Here is an 18,274-nt window from a genome sequence, read left to right on the forward strand (position 1 = left end):
GGCAACGGCCCGGCGGGGCTGCGTCACCGCGGGGCGGGGACAGCGGGGCGGGGACAGCGACGCGAGCCCCCCCCGGCCCTCCCCGCGCCACCGATAAGAACAGCCGGGACACTGCCGAAGTTAGAAAGTCACAATTTATTTCAAATAAACCACGGGCACACCTCTGGCAACCGTCTCCCGGGCGGTTTCCGCCGCCCCTGCCCCTCTCTGGTGCCTGCGAAGAAAAGCGAGGGGTGGGAGCAGTCCTGTGCCCTCCCACACGCCTCAGCGCTGTCCCACAGCCCCAACCAGACCGGGGCCGAGAAAGGAATTCCCAGAACAAGTGCCTCATTTAAAAATAAAGTTCTATTTTTCACCTGCTTAAAAAGTCTAAAATTTAGAGTGCAAGACTATAGTACAGAAACCTCCTGCTGCCCCCTCTGCGGGCGGGCACAGAGACTTCGCTGCGCGGGGCAGCAGTCATGCAGTTTATGGTGTCAGTAGAAAACGTTTTGTTACAGTCTGGGAAGCCTGAGGACGAACAGAGATGAGGCAGCCAATGCACTAACACAAGCGAGGCCCAAATAAAAGAGTACCAGATGCAAGGATGGAGAGGTGTCGGGCTGGCGCAGGAGCTGGAAACAAGTGCAAAAAAGAAAAAAGAGAGCAAACATTCCACGTCTGTAGCAGTTAACGCATCAAAGGGAAACTTGTACCTCAGAATTAATGACTCCTGAGCCACTTTTTATTACCTACATCTATATAACCTTGCTAACTCAAAGAGGGCCATGTATTTATTACATGGGGGGAAATGGCCTTTTCTTCTGGTGTTGAGAACCCTCATTTCCTTCCTGTCGCCTGCCTCCTGAGCAGTGTCATTCACCTTACACACAGAGCCAGCAGCCCCTGTGCCCTGCACACTTTGTCTTGCAGTCCACGACTTTCTGTACAACACCAACACAGAAGTGGTCCTTCCTGGGCTGCAAAAGCAATTCCTGTTGTTTTCCCAGAGTATGGCAATAGGATTTGTGGGTGCAACCCAGGGCGTTCACCATTTTCAGAAAGGATGGTTTGTTTAATAATAAATGGAACTGTTGACAAAGCTGTAGTTTCAGAAAATTTGAAAGAATTAGTGGGTGCACTGTGCAATCTTTATTACTGTTCCTCAGCCAAGCATCTCAGCAGCCTGTTCAGTAAGCCTCACCACAGCTATATGGTCTGGCTTGTCTACAAACAAGAATTCATAGCAAAATATTTTGTGGGGGCATAGAAGAGGGAGGGAGGGAAGGAAAGAGAGAAGGAGAGACAAAACCTCATTCTCATTTAGCTCAAAGCTGGACAATTATGTAACAGAAGTGAAAATTCTTTGGGATTAGGAAACTCCACATACCTGCTCTGTAAAGGGATTAGGTGTTAAAATAGTTATGTTTAGACAACAAGAACACCAGCTTTTATCCTAATCAGTATTTTGCACATTACATTTTTAAAGAATAGTTTAAACATTGGTTGTATTCACTGCAAACTGCTGGGTCTCAGCAAACCTTCCTCCCTCCACTATCCCCTCCCGTGGAAGCAGCATGCCAAGACAATCATTTGGGAAGGGGAGAGGAAGAGAGACTGACCTCTAGGATATATCATGAGGAGGGCACAGAGAGGCTGCTGCTGGGTGCAGAGTAAGGAATGAAATCAAGAGACAGTGGCTGGAGCAAGGCCAGATCTATCTCTACAGCTCCAGCCTCGAGGGGAGCCAGAGCAGGACAGAGCAGGAACGTAAGGAGCCATGGCTATGGAGATTTCCTGCACAGCAAGCAGTGCTGCTCCCAGAAACCACAGCTCCCTTCCCTGCCCTCTCCCTGGCTCCAGCCATCCCTCCACAACCTGCCCTACCTCAGCTGCTTCTGCTGTAACACTCACTCCAAGGCCAGCAGCTCCTCGCAGTGCATCCCCTCGTTCCCTGAGGATAGATCCCACACCAGGGATGGGAGGGAGGAAGGAAAAGGCCTCTAAGTTTGAAATTTTCTGCTGTGTACAACAAGCATGGCCACAGGATTAGCTCCTATGACAGCTACTCCTTGTTTAAACTAATGCATCAGTCTTGATAAAATCTATAAGCCCAATTGCACCTGCTGCAAATACCTGGGGCACGTCTCAGGTACATGAAAGAGGCTCCAACAGCAGAGTTAGCTTATTCTGACACGAGGAATTTAGCACTTTTCCCCCCTCCAGTTTAATCTTTATCAAGTGACATTGCATAAGAACAATACAGGGATGCATCAAAGGCAACACTTCCAAATACAGCATAGAAGATAATCCCATGAGTTCCCCACAGAGGTGAAAATTTCCTCGAATCAGACTCCAGCTGCATCTGGCTGCAAACAAGAAGTTCCTGGTGCAAGTGACACAGATATCTGTGAAATCCTAATATATGGCCTGCTTCCTGTAGCAAACAGGCAAGAGTCAGCATTTAAGTAACCTTTTTCATGTTAACCCCTACTAAGATGAACTAGGTTTTTCATATTTTTATTTTAGTGTATATTTTACATTAGAAAAGAGAATGTTAATAAAAAAGCTCCACATGCTCCTAACAATCAATTTTCTGATAAATTCCCACCAGCATCAATACTAATATACAAATAAATTAATTTTGCTAGTTATTTTTCTGCCTGGCTTGGTGCAGGCTCTGCACAAGCAGGGCACCTGTATTCAAGTGCCCGTCCACATTGCCAACACGTGCCAGGGAGTGTGTTGTACATTATCTTTCCTCCTCAATGTAGTGGTGTTTAGTCTCACTTTGATGAACGAGATCAATTTTTCTCAGCCATGCTACCCAGCAGGCACAAATAATCTTTATCAGGCTGCATGGCACTGTTATAACATGGATTCTTTCACTCTGCAAAAGCCCCAAGCCTTGATTAACAACTGTATGCTACTACTCCCTCATCACTCACTTTGGCAATACAACATCCTCCCCACAAAAACAAGTAAAGCAAAAATCTACATGGAAGACCTAAATTCATCAAATGCAGAATCTGATTTCTCTCAATTTCTCTCAAACTCAAGCATATTCCCCAATGTTAACCCGGTCTGTCCCCTACAATTCCTCTGTTTGCTTTTGTTTGTGTAGCTGGATTTTGCACAGCTGATTTACAAGAAAAAGAGATGTCACATGTGATCATACTGAATCACAGCCACTGCTGGTACTGTCAGACCAGACACAGCAGCAGCCACCCTTAACACCAGCCACTCTCCTCATGCAATGCCAATGCTGCAACGCCCTGGTTAAAGGAGCATTGGAAAATCTAGCTGAGATATTTTTTAACCTCCTTCAACGACTAGGAGGATTTTTGGGTCAGAGGAAGGGAGAAGGAGAGGGGGAAAAGCCCATTAAATTTACAAGCAGATTAAGGAAAAACACTCCACTGCCAATTTATTTTTAAAAAGGGTTTTGTGTTATTCTAAGGTTTGTCTGTATAATTGTACAACCGTTGAAAATTACATAAACTGTAATGATCTAACACTATTAACAGCCATTCAGAAAAAAACTCCCTCCCCTTCTGAAACCATCAAGGGCAGGAGGGAAATGGCCCAGGAAATATGCCAATCTGAGCTCTGGCCTCTAGCCTGGCAGAAACAGAAACAGAAAGATAAGAGAACAAACTGGACTAAGAGGTGGTGTTTGCATGTGTCTGACTTGCAAGGGGAGGGGTGGCTTTGTCCTTGGCCGTGTTCTCCCAGAGGCAGTGCCTGCTTATCCCAGTGAAGCTACCATCACTTCACTGCTGCTCTCACCCCTGCACTGTCACTTCCTCCTCTCTTATGTGTCATGGAAGTCTTTCAGCAGGGTCCTCCGTCTCTGCTCTGCTATGTGCATCTGATTCTCTAAGTCCTGGTAAAAGAGAAGGTACAAACTGTTAGCATAAAATCCCTGGAGAAGACCTCATTTGCCTTAGGGGACACTGAACTCCAGCTTGAGAAGCATGAACCATCACACACTTCATGCACACTCTGGATTACAAGATCCCAGATCCTCTTCCTTTTTATGTGGGCTCCCTCTGCAGTTACCTAGCTCTGTCTAAAATGCTACACACACTTAAGAAACCTGCTTTTCACCACAAGGCTGCACGCAGTCTCCTCCAGAGCTGCATGGGACTTGTTTCATTGTGCAGGAATCCCTGCAGCCCTCCCTCCTCTCCCACAAGGCAGTGAGCACTCTGCTTCTACATCATCTGCTGGCTAAAGGTGGTTTCTGGATCTAGTTTCTCAGACCCTCACCTGACAGCCTCAGTGCTCCTGCAGAAGCGTTAAGCCCAACAAACAAAATCTGGCCAACAAGCTCAAGCAATCAGAACACTCACCCCTCTGTCATAGCTGTCTGCTCGCTCCACCTTCCATGAGAGATTTTCAATTTCAGCTTCCAGCTGGGCCTGCTGGTATTCAAACTGCAAAGAGCAAAATAAGAGATATCAACAAGAAACTAGTTTAGTGGAGCAGTTTCATTACACTTGAGGAGCAGACAAATGTGTCCTGCTGTGCTGGCAGAGCAGGATTGTGTCTCCTCCTTATCCACCTTCACCTAGATGGGATCACCCCTTTTGGGCTTTTCTTGTGTAAGCACTCCCCAACCTGCATCACTCAAAATTAACCCAGTCAGCCTAAAAACACTGCACGTGACAAGTATCTTCTAATTCAGCTTATTTTGCCATAAACAGGTCACAAGATGCTCTCATAAGTAGCTCTGCAGGCAGAGTGAAGGGACTGTTAACCACTGCTGGGAGCAGCAACTTGTTCCACAGGCACAGTCAGATCCAGAAGAGAACATCTGTCCACAGCCTTAGAGAACACGGGATGCCATGAAGAAAGATTCTGTAACAGGTTTTACAGGACAGCTGAGTCAAAGAAAAAACTTTTCCTGAATTCAAGGGGTTTTTTTGTACTTTTTCAGCCCATGAGATGCACCAAGTTAGCAAGGAACTTATAGCAGGAATAAAAAGCAAAGCTACACCCTGATCCAAGGAAAAGCTCTCCTCCAGCAGCTCTTCACAGGAAATATGGCCACAGCATTGTGATAAATCTTACCAAGAAATAAATGCACACTTCCAGCCTCAAAACATTCTGGATAAATGGCTTGTTAGTGAAAGTGCAGTGAAGTCCCCTGGGAAAATAATGTAATGTATAAGAGGACAGAGCTGCTGGTCGACTTGAAGTGAAGAAGAAAGGTGCAAACCCACCTATTTATCCTGTCCTTACCTCAGACTCAGGACTAGTATTTCAGACACTGCCCAGCTCTGGAATTCAGCCCAGCATGCTGCCAGCTATACCCCAAAAAGTTATCAGCAAAATAAGAGCAGAACATCTTACCAGCTTCTTTCTGGGACCAGACTCCATGTAGTAGGCATATGGATATGTGTACTGCAGGGTGTAACGACACTGTCCAAGAGTGGGAGAGAGAGAGAGAGAGAAAAGACAGGAGTCTCAGTCTTGGAAGTCAGCACAGTCATATTTATGCAACCACTACAGGCTAAGAAGCTACCTCCTGACAACTGGAGACTTCTTGGTAGAATTTACTACACCTTCCTTGGAAGGACTTGTGCAGGTAGAATTTACTACACCTTCCTTGGAAGGTCTGTGTGCTGTGGAGCATGACTTCACAGAGGTCAGTCCTAGATGATTTTTGGTTTGTTCATGTCCTACACCAGAAGTACTGTCCCAGATAACCACAACTCTTAAATTTCCTGCCTCACTTGGCGTCATGAATTTAGCATTCTGGCAGGTATTCTCTTCGCTGTGCCGAACAAGAGACAATTCCTCACCTTTGCAAGTAGTTTTGCAGCATTCTGTAGGTATTGCCAATCTATCCATGTGCCCAAGTTGTTCATAACTCTTTCTTGGATTTTCTCCTGGATTCGTTGGTATGTCTGTGCCTCCAGCTGTAGGCTTTTATTGTGATTCTCCCACTGCAAGAGGTGGGGAGACAGGGAAAGGAAAAAACCAGCATGAGAACAGAGTACTACTGCTGTAAAAGCACAAGCTCTAGCAAGCAGAAATTGGAGTGGGGCAGGAGTCCAGCAAGGCAAGACATGCTGTGGGAAAGAATGGCAAGACAGCACCTCCAGTAGCAAGTGGCAGAGGCTGTAGACAACAGACTGACAGCAGCAAGAACAGGGAGCAAACCCAGCTCCTCCGAGTGGGAATGCCCTCTGGTCACACAGTGACCTCGTGTCTAACAAGGGGAAAGTCATGGTGATTCCTCTACTTAAAGGATTTCTATAGGAAGGTCAAGAGATTAAATTAACATTTGACATGGGCTCAGTGAACTCCAGTATCCATGTGCACATTGTAAACATGGCTATTTCCCAAAGCCTGTTGGTCTGGAGAGCCAGGAATGAAGGCATTTATTTTATGACAGTACTTGGCTCATGCTGTGAAGGATAAACTCATTTTAATGGGGAAACTGAAACGCAGCAGTATTTAACATCTACCACATTCTCTTCTAGAGACACTGCTGTAGAGTTGCTCTGCATGGCCAGGTGCATGGAGCCTGCTGTGTGGACAGACATGCTCTGATAGCAACTTTTAAAAATGTGATTACATGAAATTTTAGTAAAGACTTTGCTACAGCCAATGGAGCTTTGAATGTGGTACAACTTATTTAGTTTTTATCTGTATAAAGATGTACTGCAAGGAACAGAAGTTCCTCAGTCCTGAAAGGAAATGATTGGAGCAATATCTATCTACTGCAGCAGCACTCAGCCTGCAGGTACATAGTACAGTGGCACATAGATAATTCTCATTTTCTCTAGCACAAGGGAATATAGGAGTGAATACAAATTGCTTTGGGTATGACATCACTGGTTTGGATGGGACTTTCAGGGCAGGATTTTGAGTGAAAAACAACAGGGCCTGAAAATTCTGCACAGATTCTCTTTGGGCACTTTCTTGCACGGAGATTGCTGGCAATGACCTTTGCACCAGGCAGGGAGCATTAAAAGGCTACAGCAGCTCTGGCCAAGGAGATGTCTCCTACCCTCTCAAAATAGAACAAGTACTTCTTAAGGGCCTCCCTGGCCTGTGCTTGCTGACTCTGGTTTACAATATCAGGATTCTCTTTGTACCGACTGCATTCGTAGTACTCGCTGCCATGAGTCTTCCAGTCTCCCAGACACATCCAGCAGAAGTCTGTAGAAAACAGCAAAAAACCCACTGTGATGCACAGAAAAAAAATCTCTGAGAAAGAAAAACTTCAGGAGACAGAGCCCATCTGTGTTCAGATATTTCTGCTAAGCCAAGAAACACACACGTTTTGTATCATCTTGCAAAACAGAACTCAACAGTGAGCCAAAAATACCAGCCTGTCTTGAAGATTTTTAATTGCACAGCCTCTCATTCAACTATGGAAAGTAAATCTTGAAGCTCTGCATCCTGTACACCAAAACCACTGGGCAGAACTGCACTTGCACCCTGCACATACTGTCACTGGGTTAGAAAAGAGGCTGGCAGTCTCTTTTGTGAGTTGCACCCTCCCCACCATGGGCACACTGCCCCATGCAAACCTCGGTCTGAATAAAACAATTGGATCCAAAAGTGAACTAAGTAATGCAAAAGAAAGCCTGCCCTCAGTTCTCTCCAGGAGGGAACAACCCAGGTCAGATGCCACTGGCTTATGACACTTCGAGTTAGAAGCAGCTGAAATAGGAAGAAGGCAGAGTAAAGAGAGCAATAATAAAAATAGCAAAACATGGCAATTTTCTGATTTCGGAGTGAGGCTGTGAGTGTTCTGCTGCAAAGGAAAAAAGATAGAGACTAAGTTGCTACAATAAGAATCCCTTCTGTGTTACTTATGATAATGAGACTGAAAACTGTAATTCCAAGTTCATCAGCCTTCTCAAGTGCTAAATCACCATGGTATCTTGGCACTTGCCTGCTCCCCCTTGTCACAGAGCTCCATCAAAGCACATCCAGTGCTGCCAAGAACCCCAAAGGAAATGAGAGGACAGTTATCTTTAATCACCTTCCCAATAAGGTTCTGATATTACAATAGTTTCTAGGGGTACACTTAGTTGTATTCAGCCCTCTGAGTTATCTCACTCCAAGGCAACAGAAATTAATTCTGCCATGAAAAGGTAAGTGCAAGAACAGGGCCACACAATGGGCCAAAGACACTCAGGCTGCTAATTGCACAAGAGTGGACTGAGAAGTTCAATATCTGCTGCTCCATATAACAATTCACAGCTCCTGCAGTTTCATCTGAGCTGAAGCTCATTATTTCCATCACTAAGCAGAAGGACTTAAGCTGATCTGAGTAAATGGCTACGTTTGACAATATTTTCAGCTGATTAAAAACACAATTATATGGAAAGCTCTCCTGTGAGATGGATTCCACTGTTAATATTATGAAGACTTCTCATATCCAATAGACATCAGGGGCAAAAGCCAAAACAGCACTGCAGAACTCAGCTGAGATCACAGCCAGTGGGGAGAAAAAAAAGCTATCACACAGAAATCTGTAATTAATATCCTGTTCAGCTTTTACTAGGGACAAAATATTTCAGCCTGTGTTCACAATTTGTCTTAATATCACAAAAAAAATAGAAGAGATCATCACCACTGACAAACATTGCAGAGAAAACAGCTTCCAAGCCCAACTTACCATGCTTGCATTTGGAACATTGCTGAAAAAGAAGAGACAAGAGGCATTTGGTTAGCAGAAAGTGTGGGAAAAAAATTCCACTTAGAACAAGGGAGGTTTGACGTGTTCAGGGAATTACTCACCATGTGATTGCAGCCTCCGTTCTTTTCAATACAGATATTGCACTTGGGACACTGAGGAAACAGACACAATTGTTAGATCCAACTCTAGCAACCTTCTGAAGAATGACAGCACTTGTGTGATTATTCCTCTCTGCCTTTTTTTCTTAAAAATATGAATTCATGTATGAGAAATATTCTCATATAAGAATATTAGCATTTTCACCCTGCTTCCCACCAGCTCCTGACAGCTCCACTTAAAAGATGGCAGAAAGGCAAAGTCAGGAAGTTTCACAGCAGCACTGGACTGTTTGCTCAAGAAAACAAATTTACTGTTGTTACTCCATGTAAAACTGAAGGTCTTGCTGAGTTACCCCTCTGCAGTTACTCAGGCACAGGGACATGATTGACAGTGTATCATTTGACTACAGATAATTGTCACTATATTCTGCCTTCAGCAGCCACTAACAAATGACATCTCAGCTACCTGCACAGAATCTGCCTAACCACAGGAAAGCTGCACATATCCCCACTCCACAGATACCCTGGAATGTCCAGATACATTTTTTGGGCTGCATAGGTAAAAAGGAGGAACTAAGTTCTGCTACTTTGTATAAATTTTCATGTCAGGCAAAATGTATGTCAGGACAGTGCTCAATAAAATAAAATTTCTACAAATAAGCATAGCAGAAACAATACCATCAGGTGCTGACACCTTCTCCAGAGAAGGAAGGGAACTTGAAATCTCTGGTCCATCTAATCTCTGACCCCCTTTCCTAACATAACTGAAGCTTGCAGCTAATCACCACTGTCACAATTGCCACTGGCCATGGCAGCACAAATGTAGCCAAGAACTATTTTGAAGTCAGGCCACAAAATACCCAAAAGACATTAAAAGTTTCAATCTCAGACAGGTAATTTAGAGGATAAAGATAGTATATTTATACAACAATTCTATAGTAGGTAGGCTAGTGTGCACCATATGTAATACTATTTCTTTGTCTTGGGTCTAAACCTACTAGAAGTACTCCAATGTCTAATTTACAGATTTCAACTACTCCATTTTGCAGTCCTTGCCAAATCAAGACTTTTTCCCTTGCCCTCCAGCTAACAGTACTGCACAAAGTTTTGCAGACTTAAACACCACTGGTGCCTTATTTGGTACTGACTTTGCACAGCCTCTCCTTCCATTTTAAATACATCTCCACTGATCATTTCAAAGTACCCACAGTTCTTTTGCGTGTGGGAGGACAACAAACTTGGCAGTCAAAGACATTCACACCAGGTCTGGAATAAGGACCACCAGGTCCTTACTGCAGGAGGGCAGCTGAGCCTCCCACACAAAGCTTTCCCAAGGCATTCAGTTGAGTTACACCACTGCCATAGGGATGTAATTAGCTCACATATGACAGTAGCTTCTGACAGAAGCTTCTTGACAGTCCCTAGGGAGCTGTAAGGATTTGCAGTCTGCAAAAAAGAAGAACACAATGCTATGTGTGTATAGAATTCTATCCTGGTTTCCAGGCAAGGCAAGAGGACAAGAAATAACATGCAGGTGCCTGTCCTTACATCTTTAGTGTGAGCACTGATGTAGTTGGCTGTTTCAGAGTCATCTGCACACTTGGTGAGCCATTTCCGAATGGTAGCGCAGTCTGTGGGTGCGTGGTACATCTGCCGACACTTAAAGCTTAAAAGGGGGGGGAAAAAAGAAAAAGACATATCAATTTCTACAGAAATGACTCAAGGATTGAGGTTTTCCTGACCAAAATCTGGGGGCCCAGTAAGGGATGGAAATGCTCTTGTCTATTAGTAGAGCGTGAAGACCAAAACTGAACTCCAATTCCCCCTTCTTGTGTAAAAGGAAGAGTGAGGATGGAAGTGAACCCAGGCCTGACAAATCATGTGTCTGAGGGCTGACTTGTCCCTTCCTAGAGCCCACCTATGTCTCCTCTAACATGACTGCAGAGTTCTGGGGTGGACCAGTCACTTACAAGTAGCCTGACTCCAGTGGCAGATATCAGGCATCTGTATTAGCACAACTTGACAACCCCAGGTGAGTAAGGGCCATTGCATGGAGATACCAGAAAGCTGGGTCTCTAAACTGAGAGTCAACGGTTTTTAATAAACTTAAAAACTCAATACCAGCAGATAGCAAGAAGGACTCCATGTTTACTACCAGAATCTATATCAATCAATGTCTCTGTAGGAAAATTTTTAACCTAGCCAAAATGTGAGAATGGTAGATTTGTAGATTGGTTACTCAAGCTGTGCTCCCTGGTTGTCAGAACACCCAAGTTCCCAGGAGTTTAGGAAGCAAGGGGACATGTGACCACCTGCAGAAGTCAGATCACAAGTATCCAATTACCCAGGCTAACTCAAGTTACAAACAACACTAGCAAAGCATTTCAGATGCTTCTACACACCCAAACTGTTGGCAAGCGAAAGGGTTGGCCCTGAGGACAGCACACACTTTCCCTGTGATCTGTAACCTTCTCTGTTTCTTACCAGAAGACCTCATTGCAACGATTGCACTGCACTCGCCGGGCCTTTGGCTCTTGTACCTGTATGACCATAGGGCAATCTGCACCAGGGCACAGCTGCAGCTGGTAATGGCTCTGTGGACACAACAAGGGAGTAACATCAGCAGTGGGTGGAAGAGACCATTATCTGTTCAATTTTAACCATTCCTATCCTCAAAAACATACAAGGCAGTTGTTTTGTGTTAAAAATTAGTGGAAAGTGTCACCAGGTCTTGGCTATCAGAGCAGATCCTGCCCTTCCGAGTATGGAAGAGGTTTGTTAGTTACTTACAGCTTCTCTAGAACAGGGAATTCAAATGGATGGTTAAAAACTAAGTCAGCACAACAAACAAAACCCCACAATGACACTAAACAAACTATTTTACTCCATTTGAGCTCTTTCCCCATCTTATCCTGATCTTCCAGAAGCTATATAGCTGCTCTCCTGTAGTGGCCATTTCTTCCCAAAGGGTCTCTTATCAAGAAGAGGTGACACCATGCTTTCATATTGCTTTGCTGCTTTTTTAGTGTTCCTTGTCTGTTTACAGTTATCAGAATACTCCTGCATATTTAACCTTAACAACTGCTGCTTTAATTAAAAAAAAACTCACATAAAATGTAATTGAGTAAGCCAATTCAGCTGGACTACCCTAAGCTGAGGGACCTGTTTTTCTGAACCTAAAAATATTTATGTAAGAACAAGAAGGACTAGAATAATCAGATTGAAGTTTTGAAATTCTCAGCTGCAACACTCTGAGAATTCTGAAGCCCCAGCCAAGGAGTTAGTAGATGACCTTACAGCAGAATTTACTTTGGCAACCTGCTAGAGCATTTTGTCAGTGAACCTGTCCTACAGAAGCAGCCAGATCATGTCTATTGAGGACAATTTTGCTGCAGCTACTGCAGTTCTAATCAAAAATGCAAGACACTTCAAACAAAATTTCTGCAAGTCATTGGTGATTTGACCCAGGGTATTTTAAAACTGAAAAAATCTACGACCTCCACATAGTCCCTGAAGAGGTAGCGCCTGTATTTGTCTTTCAGCTCTTCACTAGGCAGCAATGGAAACACAAAGTCTTCTGGTGTCCGGAGTAGACAGTCCTGAGCCATGCAGGACACCCCTGAGAAGAGAAAGCAGCATCTTAGAACAGTGCAGCTTATACTAAGGGGTGAATGCACAGAGAGCACTCAGCACAGTTTCCTCAGTGCCATCTGTTGTTGTGGCAAGAGGGATATAACTGTGAAACAAATCAGGGCGGCTGAAAAGCTGAAGCCCAACTGTCTTCACCAAAAAAATGACAGGGCACATGTGCATCCAGGACCAGTGAGTGCTTCAACCAGTATTTACAAGGTCAGATACTTAAATTAGAAAATTACATGTTACTGCCATGCCAACATGAAAGACAGGCTTGGAAAAGCCCAAAGCAGCTCTGGCAACTACTGGCTTCTCCCCAGCACAAAGGGAACAGATGTTTGCATCCACAAGCACTCCAGGGGCATTGCAACAGTACATCATCACAGATGCAAATTCTGTTCAACAGATTTGCAGTTTTTAACTTGTTACAGTCATGCTCTTGACTCATCAGAATGGCCAGTGGGGCAGATCCAGCCTGAACTCACCGACTCCAACGCCATCCTTGACGAGCACTGTACAGTGCTGCTCCCAGCAGCTGCGGCAGAACTGGTGCTGACAGGCCAGGGAGAGCAAGTTCTCCTTCCGGACAAACTGCATGCACACGGCGCAGTGGTGGGAGGAATGTACCATTGCCTGGGGAGAGACAAATCAGCAATGCAGGGAAAGCATCCCAGAGCTCCCAGAGCGTCTTCAGCTCATCCTCACACACCTGCATCACCCTCACTGTGACAATGGTCTCCATGGAGGTCCAGGCCAGAACAGGTTCATGAGCAGCTGGTGTGCTAAGGTGCTGCACTGCCCCAAACAGTCGGTCCTTCTCAAGAACCTCTAATCTCACAGAGCACAAGCTGACAGTCACTGAAGAGTGTCTGCCTCTCCTCTAGTGCTGCCCAGAACTCCCCTTTACTTTTCTGGTTCTTACTCTGGTCCTTGTTTGAAATATGTCATTGTGCTAGTCCTTCCCTGGATTTACTGATATTCTTTGTTAGCTGGGCCAGACTATCTCCACAGGCTCTGGAGAGCAGCTGTCACTGCAAACAGGCTTAGCAATGCCCTTTTACCAGACAGTAATTTAGAGTAATGGAAGACATAATTGTAGAGTGTTTATATGGAGAGGAAAGGGAATTCACAAACTATCACCTCCCATCTCTTATCTTCTGCCTATGCTACATTTGGCAAAACAGGCATCGTCCCCTCAGCTGAAAAGGATTAAGAGGGTTTGTTTCAAATCAGGCAGAACTGTTATTGCTTCACCAAACCACTGAAAGTAGTCTGGTTTCCTCCTATGTAGTGCAGAGCTGATCCCTAGACAACAGATCCAGCCTTCAACACGGCTCCACTCACCCCTGGGGCCTGCAGAACTAGGTCTAGCCCAGCATCATCAAAACCAAGGCTCTACAAAGCTGTCAGCTGCAGTCTTCCTTTCACAAAGAAGTCATATAATCACTTTGCTTCTGGTGGAGAAGCTGGTGTCAGCCTGCCATCAGTTTCCAGGCTGACCTCTGTGCTGGAGACATGGAGCAGCAGCACCATGACTGACAGAGCTTGATTCCATGGCATGGCCACATCAAAGAGGAAGTAATGAAAATTTGTTCTAAATGGCCTCACTTCCAGACCAGAACAAGATTCACTGAGTCTGTAATTGCACTGATTACCTGGATCAGCTGCTCAGCCTGAAAAGCTCATGTGCTACCTCAAACTCTTGCAACTGCCTCCCTGAGCTCACCACTACAGCTTCTCCCTACAGGGTCAGTCCCTCTACAGACACTCACTAGGAGCATCTGTCCCCAGAATCATCCTGCATTACAAGCTGAAGCACAAAGCTCTAGCACACACAGACTGTCATGAATTGCCTAGCAAATCAAGTTTAAGTTAACCTTTTAACCATATCATCTTTCTCCCTAAAATAAAATCAGAGTTTGTAGGAGACTGGAGAAATTATGACTAGCTCAAAACAACTAAAGTGTGTGTTTGGGTGGGGGCAGGGCAAGGTCTGTGAAGGTGGGGTGGTCACTGCTCCACATCCCACCTACTGGAGCCTGGAGCCTCTGAGGCTTTCCAGACTCACTTAAGAGGGACACCTTACTGACAATGATGTCACTTGCCTTTATCCTTGGGAGGAGCTTGATACAGCAAAGTCAGACCCCCAACCTCTCCCTAAACTCTGCCCACTTATAAAGACTGATGCTGTTTATGAGATGGAGCATGAAGAGGCAGCACCCACTGCAACAACTAAACAAATGCCTTATTCTGCAACTGAGCTGGCTCAGCTGCAAGAAAAATACAGCAGGCATGCAAAGGAAACTAAAACATTATGTGTGGAGGATTTCACTGATGGGGGAGACAGCATAAAGCTGTTGGAGGATGAAACACAAGGACCCTGGGGTCCCAGAGTGTCCTTCACAATGCATAATGGCAGAGAGCCCCAGTCTCTGACCCACAGGACAGCTCACTGGGCAGGAGGTTTAGACCTCCTGGGGAGGGGAGAACCCATCTGTACCCCCACTCCAGCACTGGGTGATCCGACCAAGGGTGTGCAATAGGCTGCTTGCCTCCAACTGATACATGAGGGGGGGTCTTGCAACCTCTCAGTCTTCTCCCATGCTGTTGTTTGCTGAGCCAGAGAATAAACCCCCTGATTAAAGGACTACCTGACTCATGAAGCTTTAGGCAACTCAACTGCTTAGAGCTGCTTGTGAGGGTGGACTGCAGACAGGACCTGCTCTTACATGGGGACAGCTGGTAACCTATGCCAGCTGTCATAAGTAGGATTTGTTGCAAATGAGGAGTCAGACTGCTGTACAAAGGGCAAAGCTCATGGATCCCATGGGTAGCCACAGATACCCATGGCAGAGAACACAAAATTAACACCAGATGGAGAGTTCTTTCTTTTTAAAACCAGTCCAAGTGGGACTGGGATTTCTTTTCTCTTTCCTCTTACAGGTATTTCATGAGAAGATGAAGTGGCAACAGGACTGAAGAGTTACACTGTCCTTCAATGCATGGATTATTTGCATGCATTTTGTCTCAGTAGTTTTGTCATGTTTATATTTGTAATGTTTTGTTTCAGTTTAGCAGTTTTGCCTCAAGCATTGTTTTGGGTTGCCATATTGGGTGAAAAAGATTCCCATACCAGTTCCTACCTCCTTGGAGCAAAATATGAAGTTATTGTAAATTAAATTTGGGAAAGTGTTCGGTCCAAACCCAGGACCCTGACTGAAATGATGTGCTGGTGGTCTTCACCTTGCCTGCCAAGGAGGTTGGAATGGCCCATTGCAGGGGGAATAATCAAGGGACAGCTGATACAAGACTTGGATAAATCTTGAAATACACAGACTAATTTTCAGGTATGTCAAATTAGAAAGGTTTTATTTTTCTGGACTTTTAGCAGATAATTTGAGCCCATGAAGCTTACACTTCTGTCAACTTAGCTTTTTCACTATCTGCTAGTTACAAGAGAGCTCAGATGCCAAATCAGACTTTTAAGATCTCCTCTCCCCCACAACCCTGAATGCTTCCCAGATGTAGTATTTTATCACCCATAATCTGACACATGGCAATGTGTTCCTAGGGTAATTCTTCATTGTACCAAGACACCCACTGTGAACGAAATCCATAAGCATGCAACAGGAAGTTTCTATTTAAAGGGGGTGGGAAGTATCTGAAGATCTGTGTAGCCCTAGCTACAAAAAACAAGTTGCTGTTTCAAATATCAGCACTGACTGACTCAGCAGCAACACAATTCACTGGGAAATTTAGCTTAAGCATCCCTGAGCTGAGCAGTGCAAATAGATAAAAAAGATAAAAAAGGTAAAAGACAAAAAAAAATCTAAAAAATCTGTTCCAGACACAGACAAGCTCTGCTCACTCTGTGCAGCCAGAACTTCCCTTCAGTGTCTTTACAGAATTGGAAAAGGCAGCCAAGCCCCTGCACTCTGCTCCTTCCATTGTCTGCCATCACTTGTGCCAAAAAAAGATCCTAATTTTCTTGAAGAAAGTAATTCTTGAACACTACCTGCAAGCCAAGAGCAAAGCTGCTATTTAAATATTAGAGACCTCTTGAATGCATTCTCATTTCAGAAGTAAACCCAGCAATGAATCAGGGTGTCAGACCAGAGCTTGCAAAGGGTTAACATTGGGCAGAGGATGCCATTAGTAATGCAATCCCCCAGGAGGGGGGTCAGAGGTGTCTGCCAAGGGAACAGACGGGATGGTTTGCATACTTACATGTTTGGATGAGGTGGGCTGAACTCGAGCTTCTACTAGCAACTGGGCAGGATTAGACTTGTGCCTGAAAAGGCAATTGAAGAATGATCAAATCAAGTTCTGAATACATTTTACATTGTTGAATTGATCCTTCTTGCCTGAATAAACAGTTGTCTCTGTGCAAATAGTAGGGTAGGTTTCAACAAGGAAAGTGGAAATGTCTCCTGTGTGAGGGCTCCTTCATACAGAGAGCTGAGCTCTCATCAACAAAACCTTATGAGATTTTATTCAGAACCAGAAATACTACTTCTCCTGGTAATGGATTAACTTTTCCCTTATATATCTTGATGAATATTTTTCTACAACTATCTCCCTTCCCTGAAAAATTATTTTTAAGCTAAGATTTTCTATCTACACTCCTAGAGCAGTCCTAAGCCACTGTCCACAATAACCCACATCAGTGAGGCTCTGGACTGTCTCCTATTCCTCTGCAAAATTAAGCTGTCCTGGTTAAGTCTCACTTTAACTCCAGACTATTTTCTATTTAAGTGATTACTCTGTGACAGATTATCACCCTTTGGGCATATGAAGCTGTCTATCAGCAGCCATATAATTAAACACATTTTGCTGTTTGTGATTTCCTTTGCAGACAAATGTTTATATCCCACTGAATTCAGAAACAGCAGCATCACTGTTGTGGCCTTGCTGTAAGTCCTCCCTCCTCACCAGCACTTCTTAGTTGTACTAGTGAGCTTTCTTTCGACAATTCATTTTCTACCAAGAGAGAAGTTTGAGGACTAGATCAACTGGAGAAATTCATCACTTTAGAAGTAAACCCTTCCCCAAATTTCCTCTTGTTTAAGCCTTATCAGTTAACCTACAGTATCACCCAGAGCTGCTATGCAGGAATCTCACCCTCCTTGAACACCAGGGAAAGGTTTCACAGGATCCAGGGTAACCAAGGAGGCAACAGCATCCATAGACAGGATGCATTTTCCATACATTCTCTGGATAAAGTTGCTGGCTACAGGGCCAAAAATGTCTGGGCAGAATGAGTCAAGCTGATATGCTCTCTATTTTCAGACAATGTTCAGTTCTGAGCCAATGTTCTGTGGTGGGGCTGCAGCCAGCAGTGCCTCCCAATGCACTTCCCACATATGTTTGGGTTGAGTCTGAACCCTCTTTTTGAAATCAGCTGGAGAGCTTTGTTAATTACAGTGACACTGACCAAACAAGGGAGCTGCAGTGCTCAGTTCTCTCACTTTATCTTCTCTGCTCTCCAAATGCTGGCCAGCTCGGGAAAAAAAACATCACTTAAGGTCAAAAGGAACAAAAACTTCAGTGTGAGTGTACTACTAAAGACTACATCAGTATAGGGTCAGTGCTCCTTTATGATTTATGGCACCTGTGTTCAAAGCAGAACATATGTTATCTTTATGTCTATTAAATAAATATAGATGCAGCACTCTCAATCTGCTATCTCAAAATTTAAGATAAATCTATCTAGAGGGTTCCTAGCATAACAATAATTCCTAAACTGAAAGACATTTACTATTACTACCCTCTCCCTGCTTAAAAATTTCTTACAGGCAGTGTAGCCTCAACAAATCAGTAGCTTTCCTCTGCTCCCTAAAATGTACTGTGTGTCCTGCTTCCAGGTCCAAAGACACTTGCCAAAAATACCTATGGA

At 44.5% G+C, this 18,274-nt stretch overlaps 1 protein-coding gene across 3 annotated transcripts in view; it reads right to left on the reverse strand.

Moving 5' to 3' along the window:
* Positions 1-120: 120 nt before the first annotated feature.
* ARIH2 (ariadne RBR E3 ubiquitin protein ligase 2) overlaps positions 121-18,274 on the reverse strand; it is a 35,422-nt gene continuing 17,268 nt past the window's right edge. For all 3 annotated transcript variants that reach the window (XM_036391320.2, XM_036391319.2, XM_036391321.2), the window contains 12 exons: positions 16,606-16,669; positions 12,864-13,011; positions 12,243-12,364; positions 11,230-11,339; positions 10,294-10,411; positions 8,749-8,799; positions 8,627-8,648; positions 7,004-7,155; positions 5,790-5,933; positions 5,338-5,406; positions 4,335-4,418; positions 121-3,865 (listed from right to left, as the gene is read on the reverse strand). In XM_036391320.2, coding sequence (XP_036247213.1) covers positions 3,794-3,865; positions 4,335-4,418; positions 5,338-5,406; positions 5,790-5,933; positions 7,004-7,155; positions 8,627-8,648; positions 8,749-8,799; positions 10,294-10,411; positions 11,230-11,339; positions 12,243-12,364; positions 12,864-13,011; positions 16,606-16,669 — 1,156 coding nt within the window. In that variant the 3' untranslated portion in view covers positions 121-3,793. The remainder of the gene's footprint in view (positions 3,866-4,334; positions 4,419-5,337; positions 5,407-5,789; positions 5,934-7,003; positions 7,156-8,626; positions 8,649-8,748; positions 8,800-10,293; positions 10,412-11,229; positions 11,340-12,242; positions 12,365-12,863; positions 13,012-16,605; positions 16,670-18,274) is intronic.

Source organism: Molothrus ater, chromosome 11, assembly GCF_012460135.2.
Source record: "Molothrus ater isolate BHLD 08-10-18 breed brown headed cowbird chromosome 11, BPBGC_Mater_1.1, whole genome shotgun sequence".
NCBI lineage: Eukaryota > Metazoa > Chordata > Aves > Passeriformes > Icteridae > Molothrus > Molothrus ater.